Source organism: Rhinopithecus roxellana, chromosome 5, assembly GCF_007565055.1.
Source record: "Rhinopithecus roxellana isolate Shanxi Qingling chromosome 5, ASM756505v1, whole genome shotgun sequence".
Taxonomy (NCBI): Eukaryota; Metazoa; Chordata; class Mammalia; order Primates; family Cercopithecidae; genus Rhinopithecus; species Rhinopithecus roxellana.
The window spans coordinates 170,115,520-170,129,253 of NC_044553.1; the positions used below are offsets into that span (position 1 = coordinate 170,115,520).

Consider the following 13,734-nt stretch of genomic DNA (forward strand, 5'->3'; position numbering starts at 1 on the left):
CCTTCTGCAAGATTTCTGTGAATTCCCTGGGCTTAGGTTTCTCAGCGTCATCTCTGGCTCTAAATTTCCTTATTTGCTGTCTTGTGGCCAAACCTCTATCTCAGAATTGCCCCAAAAGTTGAACATAGCCCTTTCTTTATTGATGCCTACCTACCCTGCTTCCACAGGGCAGCTTGTGTTATAGACATTTATTGGAGATTTGGGGAATGGATTACATTGGAGAGAAGAGTTGGATTGCAAAACTGCAGTCCAGAAAATTTAAAATATAAACTTATATCTCTCTAAGAGTTTCCCCAGTTTCCCACCTACTAGGGCTTTAGTTTCTAACCACATTGCTTAGCTTTCTTTTTTCCTCCCTTCTTTGTTCTTCCTTATCCCCAGATTCCTGTTCATTTCTTACGCAGAGTTATTTGGCGACCTTTGTTTTTTTTCTCCCAGCTCATGTCTTCAGGGCCTCACCTTTTACCCCCAAGGGGCCTATCAAGGTATTTCCCCAAACAAAGACACTTCCTTCCCTAAAAGGAACTCTGGGACCAGCTGATAAAATAATAACTTCTCTTCTTTTCTACTTCAATGACAAGGTTGCCAAACTGTGCCTGTTCTTTGGGAACTCCAACATTAACTGGGCCTTCTGGCCCATGGGAAAAGTAACCAGTTGGCAATCCTTGTGACTTAGGATGCACCCAAGATCTCATTGAATTTAATGCTTGCAAGTTTGGGAGGAAGGCTGGGAAGTTATGATTAACCCATTTTATGATGGGCAAAAGTGGGGCTTAGAAATAGTTTAGCAACAACTGGATGAATGAGCTTCTGAGCAAGAACTTGAACCCAAATCTGAGCTCATTCAATTTTCTCTTTCTTGGGAGTCTTTATGAAAATGGAAAATCGCCCTTGCTTGTTAGTCAAGCCAGCTGTTTTGACAATGAACTTGGTGCCCTGGTGCAGAAAGTCAAAAGAGACATGAGCAATGTTGCAGATAGGTTGTACTAAGTGCTGGGAGGAAAAGATAAGCTGTCAGTAGAAGCTTTTCTGTGTTGAGACAGAAATGTTGTCTCCCCAAGATAACCATCTTGAGGCTGTTAGGCAGGGCTCTGGCTAAGGAGGAATCCAGCAGGGCTGCTTTGGGAGCCACTTCTTAAGGCTCCTCTGTCATGCCTTTCCCTCGTGCCTTCCCCTGTCCCTTTCCCTACACCCTTTCCTCCTTTAAGGCCTAGTTCCCACGGCCTCTGGGAAGCCATCCCTGGCAGCCACACCTGCGTTAAATCCTCTGTCCTGGAAATCCTGTAGGCAATTATTCTCTACTTTGCATCATTAGCAAGTTCTAGACCAGTGGCTTTCAAAGTTTGTTGATTGCAACCCATAGTGAGAAACATATTTTATTTTGCATCTCTGTATGTATAACACACCACTTTCTCTTTCTCTTACACACACACACACACACAGAGAGAGAGAGAGAGAAATATTGTGTGTGCACTATTAAAAAATGTTTCAAATTTCATCTGGTCATTCTGATGCTTTAAAACCTCCTGAGGTTTTCCATTGTATAAAAAGTACATTCCAAGTAAATAGCCTGAGTATAAGGCCCTTTGCTGACTGTTCTACTCGCCAGCCTTCTCGTTGGCTTCAGAAACTCAAAGCCCTTTGGGATTCTCCCCACATGCCAGCTGCCTCCTTTCTCTCACTTTGCACATGCTGTTCCTCTGACTGCAGTGCTGTTATCCCTCTCCGAAATGGTTAGAAAACTGCTTTCACTTTAGGAACTCAGATGACCTGTCACCACAAGGTCTGTCCTCTGTCTTCTGCATTTTGATTGCTCTGATCTAGTACTCATCACACTGAATTGTAATTACTGATTTACATGTCTGCATCCTTCTGTAAACCAAGCCCCCAGGTCCAGTGATTTGTATATCTCAGTTGGTTTTATATCACTGGCACCTACTGTAGTGTCATTGTCCGGCAGATGTTCATTGAAAATTAGCAAAAGGGCACTTTTTCTCCAGTTCCATATTATCATTAATTAAAATTCTTCCATTCCATATGGTCTTAATAGCTCTGGCCATTTATATATACGTGTGTGGTGCAAGGAGTGGGAGAGGGTAGATTTTGGAAGTAGTCACAGTTGATTCTACAGTTCCTGGTGTACCTCCTCCCACTCAGCCAGTAGTTTTCATTGCTAGAGGGAGGATCAGGATTCTGATAGCTGGAATACACAAATAAATAAACAGTCAGTGCCCAGCTTTTGAGTTTTTAAATAGATTTGCAAAAATTCATGGCTGAGACAGTGAAGTCTTAAAAGCCAAAGCTTTTGTTTATTTTTATCTAATTTTTTTTGAGACAGTGTCTTGGTCCTGCTGTGTCACTTAGGCTGGAATGCAATCACGGTTCACTGCAGCCTCCACCTCCTGGGCTCAAGGGATCCTCCTGCCTCAGCCTTCTGAGTCGTTGGGACAACAGGCATGTACCAGCACACTTGGCAAATTTTTTACATTTTTGTAAATATGGGAGTCTTGCTATGTTGCCCAGGCTAGTTTCAATCTCCTGGGCTTAAGCAATCCTCCTGACTTGGCCTCCCAGTGTTGGGATTACAGGTGTGAGCCACCATGCCTGGCCAAGGCTTTCGATTTGAAGAGAAGAAAGGGCACAATGCCAGAGAAAGCAGGTCATAAGGTTTATGCCACAAGTGGTAGATTGGGAAGAAAATGGGTGAAGAGACAGTGTACCTCACCTTATGCAAGTTTAGGGATTGGAGCCACCTGGGGTGGAGTGGGAGGAGATCAGTGGGTGGAACCAGATCAGGAGGGATCAGGTAGGCAGGGCAGAGTCAGCAACAAGAGGATCAGGGAAAGGCTGAGCATCTGCTGCAACAGTGGCCTGTGCTGGGATCCCTGTGAGGCATGCCTCGCATTGTGGGGCTGTTTGGTGGTGGCTGGGCCTTCTGGTCAGGACCCTACCTGTCAAGTGTCCAACAGAAGTGACACCTGGCCAGCCCTGTCTGCTCACCCCATCCAACTACCCTCCAAAGGGACAGTGGTGATGTGGGAGGAAAAGCCCTGGCATTCCTGGTGAACTGAACAGAATAAGCCTGATATTTCACCCTGAGGGACACAGTCGTGGCAAATCCTAAACTTTTACTTACTTTTAAAATGTCTTTAAAATTAAAGAATACCTCGGCCGGGCGCGGTGGCTCAAGCCTGTAATCCCAGCACTTTGGGAGGCCGAGACGGGCGGATCACAAGGTCAGGAGATCGAGACCATCCTGGCAAACACAGTGAAACCCCGTCTCTACTAAAAATACAAAAAACTAGCCGGGCGAGGTGGCGGGCACCTGTAGTCCCAGCTACTTGGGAGGCTGAGGCAGGAGAATGGCGGGAACCCGGGAGGCGGAGCTTGCAGTGAGCTGAGATCCGGCCACTGCACTCCAGCCTGGGCGACGGAGCAAGACTCCGCCTCCAAAAAAAAAAAAAAAAAAAAAAGAATACCTTCCTCTCTTATGCTGTTACCCTGAGATAATCACTGCTAATTATTTCAGTCCTTCCAGACATTTCTCTCTGCATCGAATATGAATTTTAATTATAAACCAGACTGGAACCTCTCTGAGACCAAGAACTACATCTTATTCTAGCACCCAGGACAATACTCGATGCAGAAAAGGCATTTGATAAATATTTGATAAAATAATTTTGAATGAAAACTGTCTCAAAATTCCAGTAGGCAAAGAAAAATAAGCCGTTTTCATTATTTCATTATTATGAATGACTTTCGACAGCTATGTGAATTTCAGGCCAGTGGGGGATACGCTAGAATCGGAGACGGCTGGTGGGTGGGGGATTTAGAATCACTTGGATCACACTGCTAAGAAGCTCTAGGGCCTGCCAGGTCTTTCAGTGATTAAAAAATCCCAACAAGCTATCTCTTTTCTTTCTTCCTCTCTCCTTCCTTTCTTCCTTCCTTCCAATAGAGATGAGGTCTCACAATGTTGACCAGGCTGGTCTGGAATTCCTGGCCTCAAGCAATCCTCCCACCTTGGCTTCCCAAAGTGCTAGGATTACTGGGATTGTAGGCATGAGCCACTTCGCCCCGCACCCAACATGCTTTCTAAGACCAGCCCTTCCTCTCTCAGGTAGCCAAAGGACATTTGTTAAGCAAGCTGTGGCCAGCATTGCTGTTGTTGGTTTACAAGGGGATTACAGAACACGGTCCCTATCTTTGGGGAGTGCCCCATTAGACAGCAGGGGGTGGGTCATCTCTGTCCCAGTTCTGGTTCCATTTCTGAGAGTTCTCCTAACCTGTCCTCCTCTTCCTCCCTCTTCCCTGTTGCCTCCCTGTCCCCTCCTCCCACCCACCCCTCGGATCAAGGTCAGTTTCTTATCTCAGCAAGCTCTCTTAAGTCTGCCATAACTACTGTCCCAGGCTGGGCCACTCCTATCTCCTACCCAGACAACCCACCAGCCCCCACCGTTTCCTGGCTTGTGTTGCCCTCCAATCCCTTCCACTGAAGCAGCCAGAGGGAGGTGTCCACTCCTGATTCAAGCCCTTCCTTAGCTCCGCATGGCCTGGGGTGGAGTCCAGCCTTCCAGGGCAAAAATTTAGGGCTTCCCGGGTCTGGCCCTGGCCTCTTCCTCTGTGTCCTGGGCTATTCCCATGCCTGGGAAGCAGAGACCCTGGACGACTGGTCCTGTTTGTCTCATCAGGAGCTTCCTGGAGGCTGTGTGGGCTGGAGCAGTAAGCCCCAGGCTGGGCTGGGCTGTGCTTGGCTGAGCTGCAGAGGTCTGGCCTGGACACCTGCTGTCCCCACCCCTGGTTTTTTGCCCCCCATTCACTTTCCAGCTCTTCCTTCTACCACCCCCTCAGCCCAAGCCTCATCAAATGCAGACTCTCCAGGCAGAAAGGGACCCTCCTTGTCACTGTTCCTGTAGGGAAACTGCTCAAGGTCACAGAGCAGGTCAGAGGCTGCCTGGTGGGGTGAGAACACCCAGACCAAGCCTCTTTCCTGTGCTTCAGGGAAGACCAGGCAGGGTCTCCACAGTCCCAGAGGGAGGAAGGTGAGGTGCGTGCCCTCCTCTGGCTGCGCCTTGGAAACAGTTGGTCTCTGGGCTGCCCTCCTTCAAGCCTCCCTTCTCCACTTGGGGTGCTTTGATTCCTGGCTGTTCTGTGCGCCTGCTTTGCCATGAGGTCTCAGTGCCTATGGTTGGATCATTAATTCTGGAGTGAGTGGGAGGTGCAAAAGGGACCCAGTTTAGAAAAAATGGGCTTGATAGAAAGGCCATAATCTGCCACCTGCTGGTTGGATTCAAGTTTCTACAAACTCCTGGTCTTTGAATCTTGCTGTCATCACTGTGACCTTGAAATCCAAGATCTCTGCTCAGTGTCCCTACCTCTCTCCTCTCACTCAAGACCCACCGTCTTTCATTGTTCCCATGTCCCCTTCACTGGATCCATTCTCCCGATTCACACCTGCATCTCAATCCCAGGGGGATTTGCACATGGAGATGGTTCTGGCAAGGGCAATGCTTAACCCAAAGAAACTGTGTGCTAATGGGGGGATTCTGGGCACCGTGACAAGCGAGATGCAAGGGAGGGGCTCTGGGACAGGAGCTTGCTAGAACTCCTCTCACCCGATCTCTAGACACTCACCTTCCTTCTCTGAGTAAGACTGACCCATTTGTGCTTGTTACTGAATTAAAATTCCAAGGAAAGACAGGCTGCAGGTTGTTCCCAAATAGGAAACACACACACACAGAGAATGAGGAGCCTCTGCCAACATCCCAGGCAGGCCTCTTCCCCTCCCTGCACCATAGCCCTACAGTCCCTGTGCAGGCTGACCAGGGGGAGGAGAAGGATCTGGTAATGTTTCCTGTGGCCAAGGTAAGTGCCTCTGCTCCAGGCAGCCCCCATCACGGCAGCCCTTCCAAGCAGGAAGGCTGAGGGGCGGGGGCCTGGAGGTGGGAGTGTTTTCAACATGAAGTCATTTCCCACAGTGAAGAAGCAGCCACGTTCTGCACGGTCCACTGGCAGTCTGGGATGTTTGCCCAGCACCAGGAGAGAGTCTAAAAATGCCCAAGCCCATCTTGGGATCTCAGGAGGCTGGCTGGAAGACAACCCAGGAGTTGTTCAATCCCAGAAAAAACTGCCCACTCCACACTGAACCCAGCCTAGGGTGAAGCTCTTCCCAGCCTCCAAGGGCTCCAGGTCCTGCTGGATGATATGATGTCTATACATAGATCACTGACTGGAGCCCCTCAAGAGCAGGGCTTGTTTTTTCTCACATCATGGTTCCCAGCACCTGGTCCTAAATAAATGCAGCTACTTGGTATGTGTTAAACTGAGTTGAAAATTCGATTAGGTGTCAGGGGTGGGATAAAGAGTTGTAGGCACACGCAGGAGGATACTCTTGCTGATGGTAAAGGCATTAGGGACATCTCCATAGAACAGAAGGGTCTGAAGTTTAGCCTAAGATATCCTTACTTGGAGAAAAGAAGGGAGCAGACACCTGGTAGGGAGCATGGCAGTGAGGACAGGTTCAAAGAGCCATGAACAGCACTCTCCTACATCATTATGATAATTAAAGCAATGTGTTGGACTAGGCAGTGTAATTGGCAATGTGTAACTGGCAGAGGGGCCAGTGTAACAGACTAGGCATGGAATATATAACATATGAAGAAATTAAGGATACACAGCCAGCCAATGGGGAATTGATGAGTTAATCAACAAATGCAGTTGGGAAAATGGGCTAGTGGGGAGACAGAAAGCAAGTTCGAGCCCAACCTTAGACACTGTACCATAATAAATAATGATAAACAGCTGCCCCGTTGGGCTCAGAATCGGAGATTAGGTGGGACAGAGGTACATATGAGACAGATCACCTTATCTATTCACCTGTTCCCTGAGCTCCAGCAAAAGTGATTTTCTGCACCCAAGTCCTGTAGGAAGCCATTCTTTGCTTCTTTTTTCCCAATAAATGTCTTTTTTATTTTATTTATTTATTTTTTATCACTCGTGCTAGACAATGGGTGGTCTTTGGGATTTGTCCCATCCTCTCAACTGCTGGTATAATGGAAACCTAGGATGACATACCAGGAAGGGACCCTAGAAATTGTCCCATTGCCTCATTTTATAGATGGAGAAAATGGGGCCCAGGGAGAAAAAAAAGCCTTACTCAATGTTGCACAACTAGTTGAGGGCAGGGCCAGGCCTGAACCACCCCTTCCCTGTGATCCTGCCCATTGTTCCTCTGCAGCCCTTTATCCTTCCTTCCTCACCCCTTTTCTAAGGCCCACACTGCTTTCCTCTGGCTCTTCTGAGTTTCCTGTGGTGTCCACACTGCCGGGTGCCTGTTCACTTTGCAGCCTGACAACTCTTATTTAAGACAAACTTGGACTACTGAGAGAGTGAGGATGTCTAGCATCCCTGGTCTCAGAATGGGCCCCGGCCACCCTCCCAGAACAGACTCTGCCCAGCTCTGAGTCTGGCTGGGGACTGGGAACACAGACCTTCTCTGGCTCTGGCTCAGAAGATCCAGTCCCTGTGTATTTCCCCCACTACACTGGCTGAGTGACCTTGAACATGTCACCACTTCGGGCCTGACTGCTTTTCTTGAAAACAGGAATAATCAGACCTACCATTTAGAGCTGCTGTGAAGATCAAAGGAGTCAAGTGTGTGGAATCCTGCCTGATAAACTGCAAGGCACCATTCCAGTGTAGAGTGTTGGTCTCACCCAGACCCCAACACGGTGCAGCATCTATTGAATAGTGGTAGAACAGTGGTTCTTAACCGGGAGGTGATTCTGACACCCCAGGGGACATTGGGCAACATCTGGGGACATTTTTAGTTGTCTCAGTTGGATGGGGGTTGCTATGACATCTGATTGTTGAAGGCCAGGGATACTGCTAAATATCTTACAATGTACAGGGCAGCGCCCACAGCAAAGAATTATTCGCCCCAAATGTCAATAGTGCTGAGATAAATGAAAGTGTGAAATTATATCTGTAGGTACAGACGTGGGTTGTCATTCCAGAAAGGCAAAGGAGCTGTGGGTGGGGAGCTGACCATCAAGGTACCATGGTGACCAAGAACAGGAACCACCGGGGTTAAATGAGATGGCTATGCCCAGGTTTGATAAGTTGAAAACATTTTATTTCAATTCTATCCTTGGGAGGCAGCATAAATAATCACAGAAGACCACAAAGGTCATTGGGGAAGAAAAAAAAAAGCTCCAGAAATGTGGGGAGGAGGAGATGAGTGCTGACACTGTCTAGCTGTGGGGTACGGGTTGAGGAGGCCCTACTGTAGCTGGCTGGGAGGATGGAGGTTCTTAGAGGAAAGGCCCAGCTCACCTGGAGGGGCTTGGGTAGCCCTGGCCTCTGTGGATGGGATTTTCCGTAGGGCGGCCACGGGAAAAGCAGGTATGGAGTATAATGCATCTAGTAGATCCTAGCTAATGAAAGAAAAGAGTAGACACCCATTTCTCGATTTCCAGATCTCACCCCAAACTGTGACTCTTCTGAGAACAGTGTTTATAAACTCTTTGTGGGTAGTGGGAAATGAAAGGAGGAAAAAAGAAGGAATAAAAGAAAATGTGTACAAGATCAAATGAAATGTGACATCTCAGAGCTGCGTGACCTTGGGCCACTTCTCTCGGTTTCCTCATCTGCAGAAGGGAGTAGATGTGAGGCTCAATGAGATCCTATGTGTTAAAGGACTGCAGAAACTTTAAAGTGCTATACGGATGCAAGTGGCTGTGGTCATTCTACGTGCATAAGGCTGAAAGTGGCTGAGATAGTGGTGCTGAGACACACGCAGAGCATCCCTAGAAGCCATCAGACCCTGGTCTGCCTTCTCCAGGGCCAAGCTCCACCCTTCTCAGCCTCAGCTCCCAGGAGGATGAGGCCTCATCTCAGATGGAGTACCCTGGGGAGGGTGGTGGTGACAACTGAGGGTGGGGACCTGAAGGATCTAGGGGCACAGCGTGAGGGGCCTCAACTGGGCAGTGTGGCACATCGGCACTACTGGTGCTGGGTAGACGGTAGCAGTGGCTTCCAGTTCTCATTCTCCGCAGAGACTTGGGCACTGGTGAAGCCCATAATGGGATTGGCATCTTGATGCAGTGGGAAAGGCCCTGGCCTTGGGGTCTGAACACCCAGGGTCCTGGTTGTGGGTCCATTGTCAACCTGCTGGGTGACTTCATAAGTCACTTCCCCATTGCAACCCTCAGTTCTGTCATTTGTCAAATGGGGACACTAATCCCTACCCTGCCTGGCTCACAAATTGAATGGGAAAAGGGTGTGCAAGAGCTTTGAAGAGAATCATGGGGAAGGCAAGGGGTCATTATGGCCTTGGAGAGCAATCCTCTGAATTCCCTGAAGACAAGAGGGTGGGAAGGGAAGAGACAGAAAGAAGCCGGGCCGCTCGCTGCCCTCGTCGGGTGAGGCAGGCTTCTGGGGCTGCTGGGGGAAGAGGGGGTGGGACGAAGGAGGGATCACTGCAGCCTGCAGTCCAGCACTTACGCTGTGGTACCTTCAGTGATGCTGAGAGCTTCAGGTGGGAGTGCTGAGATGTCCTGGCAGCCCCCTTCACAGGGGAGAAGTCCAAGTTCTAAGTCTAGCTGAGATCTCGCTTCCCCCTTTGCTTCTTGGTCCACTGAGATAGAGCCCCGTCAACCCCAGAGTCTGTGGTCTTCACCCAACTGAGGGGAAGCCTGGGTCCTGGGGTGGCAGGGAAAGGGGCTGCCGGCGGGGGTCTCCAGGAGAAGCTGGGGACTTTTATTAGCATGAGGTCAGGAGGTCAGAGGTTGGCTTCCAGTTCTCGAGGTGGTAGGCGGGGGTCCTCAGGCTGGCCCCCTCTCCTGTCCTGGCTCTGTCTCTGGGGTCACTGGTAAGGGAGAAGTTAAGGGACGAGTAGAAACGACGGAGAGATCGGCTTAGAAAACAGCCCAGCTGCGGAGCTAACAGTTCTTGGGGCTGTTGCGCAAGTTTTTCAGTTCCAGCTGGAGCTGCCGAATGCGGATGTCCTTCTGGGACAGCTCTTCTTTCAACCGTCGAATCTCATCCTGCTGCCGGAAGAACATTCGAAGGAGCTGGGATGGAGGAAGAGAGGGGGCCAAGGAGGGCCCAGGAGAGAGCAGGTGAGACAAGGATTTCCCGGGTGAGTCTCAGTTGCCTGCCGCTAGTGCCCTCACATTCCCCCAGGCCTCCCACTGCTTGATCCACTTATTCTCCCCAGCCACTCATCACCACTGCACCTCTCCCATCTCTAGCTCAGTGCACAGCTCTTACTTTCCCTTGTGAGGCAGGAAACAAACAAAATCTGCGTCATTAACTGATTCAGGATCACTGAAAAAGGAGTGACCAAACAGTCCAGTTTTCCAAATATCCCAAGCTTGTCCCTTTCTGGGTCCTAACCTAATGCTTTTCTTTACCATTGTATTAATAGATGTATTAATTATTACATCTATAATAATATATGATAATAGATGTACAATAATACATAATAGATGTATAATAATACATAATAGATGTATTATTACATGTATTACATTATTATTGATAATTTACATATTTATTTATTTTTGAGACAAAGTCTCGCTTTGTCGTCCAGGCTGTAGTGCAGTGGCGTGATTTTGGCTCACTGCAACCTCCATCTCCTGGGTTCAAACGATTCTCCTGCCTCAGCCTCCTGAGTAGCTGGGATTACAGGCATGCACCACCATGCCTGGCTAATTTTTGTATTTTTAGTAGAGACTGGGTTTCACCATGTTGGCCAGGCTGGTCTCAAACTCCTGACCTCAAGTAATCCGCAAGCCTCAGCCTCCCAAAGTGCTGGGATTATAGGTGTAAGCTACCGCGCCTGGCTTGTGTTGATAATTTAGAACTTTCTAAAATGCTTTGTGTCGTTCTCTTCTTAAGGAGGCTCAGGATGCAGAATGGAATCTAGCTTTTTTCCTACTGATGAGGAACTATGACAAGAATACCAAAGTTTGCACTGGTCAGGGATTCATGTACAGCTATCTTGGCAGATCTTCACCCCAACGACTCTTTAGCTTAACCCGCCTCCATTTCTCCTGTAAAACATATTGACAGATGTCCACAAAACGCTGAGCCCTGGAAAGCAGCAGGCTCCTTGCGGCTCCTGCACACCTGAGTTGAATGTTACTCACAGTCAATTGTGTTTGGCCTCAAACTTTCTGGTGTGAATTACATTGTTATTGTAATTGCATAATTTAATGAAATACGATGTAAATTGATGAAATGAGCACAAAAAGAGAGTTGTTGTTTCTATAAAAACTTAATTAAATGCTTTAGAAAATCTTGATAAAGGTGATGCTAAAAAAAATTGCAGCTGAATTAGGTGTGGAAGATGTAGCCCTAAAAGACTGGAGAATATTCTATATGTTGGCTGATGGTGGCTGCATGACTGCGTGTGTTTGTCAGAACTCTGAAACCGACACACTACAGAGGATGAATTTTACCATAGGCAAATTATACCTCAATGTCTCCAAAAAAGATGAGGGAAAACACTGTAAAAACTAGGACTTTGCTTTCAGATGGACTTTAAATTATTTTTCTACCTAAAAGAAATGGAAACCGGAAATGGGAGTTAAGGTGTGATTTGTGTGAAATACATCGCAGATTCCAACCAGGGAGGACCTCCTTGAAGAAAAGGTCTTGGTCCGGCATCAAAATATGCTAAATGAATGTATATGTTTTATTTTTATTATTTATTTACTTATTTATTTGTTTGTTTGCTTATTTTTGAGACAGAGTCTTGCTCTGTCACCCAGGCTGGAGTGCAGTGGCACGATCTCGGCTCACTCCAACCTCCGCCTCCAGGTTCAAGGGATTCTTCTGCTTCAGCCTCTGGAGTAGCTGGGATTACAGGTGTGTGCCACCACGCCCGGCTAATTTTTGTATTTTTAGTAGAGACGAGGTTTCACCATGTTGGCCAGGCTGGTCTTGAATTCCTGGCCTCAAGTGATCCACCCTCCGCAGCCTCCCAAGGTGCTGGGATTACAGGTGTAAGCCATCACCCCAGCCTACTTTTATTTTTTAGGGATAGAGTCTTGCCATGTTGCCCAGGCTGGACTCAAACTCCTGGGCTCAAGCGATCCTCCCACCTGAGCCTCCTGAGTAGCTGGGACTAGAGGGGTGCCACTGCACCTGGCATGTTTTATGTTTAAAACAAAAATAAATGGTTTAAAGAATGTATTGACCAAGCATGGTGGCTCATGCCTGTAATCTCAGCATTTTAGAAGGCCGAGGTGGGTGGATCACGAGGTCAAGAGTTCAAGACCAGCCTGGCCAAGATGGTGAAACCCCGTCTCTACCAAAAATATAAAAATTAGCCAGGTGTGGGGGCAGGCGCCTGTAACCCCAGCTACTCGGGAGGCTGAAGCAAAGAATTGCTTGAACCCAGGAGGTGGAGGTTGCAGTGAGCTGAGATCATGCCACTGCACTCCAGCCTGGGCGACAAAGTGAAACTCCATCCCCAAACAAAACAAAACAACAACAACAACAAAAACGAATGTATCTATCGGCTGGGTGCCGTGGCTCACACCTGTAATCCCAGCACTTTGAGAGGCCGAGGGAGGTGGATCACCTGAGGTCAGGCGTTCGAGACCAGCCTGCTCAACATTGTCTCTACTGAAAATACAGAATTTAGCCGGGCATGGTGGTGGGCGCCTGTAGTCGCAGCTACTTGGGAGGCTGAGGCAGAAGAATTGCTTGAACCTGGGAGGTGGAGGTTGCAGTGAGTCAAGATTGCACCATTGTACCACAGCCTGGGTGACAGAGCAAGATTCTGTCTAAAAAAAAAAAAATGTATGTATCATTTTTAAGATTCGCTCTCTTTTTTTTTTTTTTTTGAGACTCCTGGGTTCAAGTGATTCTTCTGCCTCAGCCTCCCAAGTAGCTGTGATTACAGGCGTGCGCCACCACGCCTGGCTAATTTTGTATTTTTAATAGAGACAGGGTTTCACCGTGTTGGTTAGGCTGGTCTCGAACTCTCAACCTCAGGCGATCTGCACGCCTCAGCCTCCCAAAGTGCTGGGATTACAGGCGTGAGCCACTGAGCCCAGCCACAATTCCCTCCTTTAACTAACTTAAAAAAAATATTTTTTGTTAACTAACAAACCACCAGTCCCAGTTACATCTGTTCAGAGGTATGACATACTATTTGCCTTTGCACTAAATGACTCTACACACTCTTGTGTCTTCCAAGTTCTCAACATTTCTTTGCATTGTTTTTTGGTCCACTTTTGTCAAAAAGAACCACGTTAGTGAGGTGTAATTCACACACCATAAAATTCACTCATTTTAAGCATACGATTCAGCGATTTTTAGTAAAGTTACTGAGTTGTACAACTGTAGGTCTTTTCCCTTGCATCAAGCTGTGAGTTGTTTCCTCACACTTAGATCAATGTGTCCACCTTTGACAGCCGCACTTTCTAATTGGCTGCTTCCAAACTGCTGTGATGATTAAAACTATGGATAAAGCCAGAGTCAGCAGGTTTTGAGAAAGCTTCTTCCCAACGAGGAAGATGCACAACTTTGGTGTAGATTGTGGCATCTGTTTTGTCTGCTCTGAGACCCTTTAATGTTCTCCTCCAGGTTCTCAGTTCTGATTCACATAGGCAAATCTACAGCGAAATACTGTTTGATTTAACTACTACTGAACCCTGCCTTCTCCAGACCCAGTGCCAGAACTGAGTTCAGGCCCTTGTTATTGCCCTCCTGGGCTAT

The 13,734-nt window shown here is 47.9% G+C and overlaps 1 protein-coding gene across 1 annotated transcript in view; it reads right to left on the reverse strand.

The window, feature by feature from the left end:
* Nucleotides 1–8,112: 8,112 nt before the first annotated feature.
* Nucleotides 8,113–13,734, reverse strand: part of CORO2B (coronin 2B) — a 151,149-nt gene continuing 145,527 nt past the window's right edge. The window contains exon 12 of the mRNA XM_030931680.1: nt 8,113–10,073. Coding sequence (XP_030787540.1) covers nt 9,942–10,073 — 132 coding nt within the window. The 3' untranslated portion in view covers nt 8,113–9,941. The remainder of the gene's footprint in view (nt 10,074–13,734) is intronic.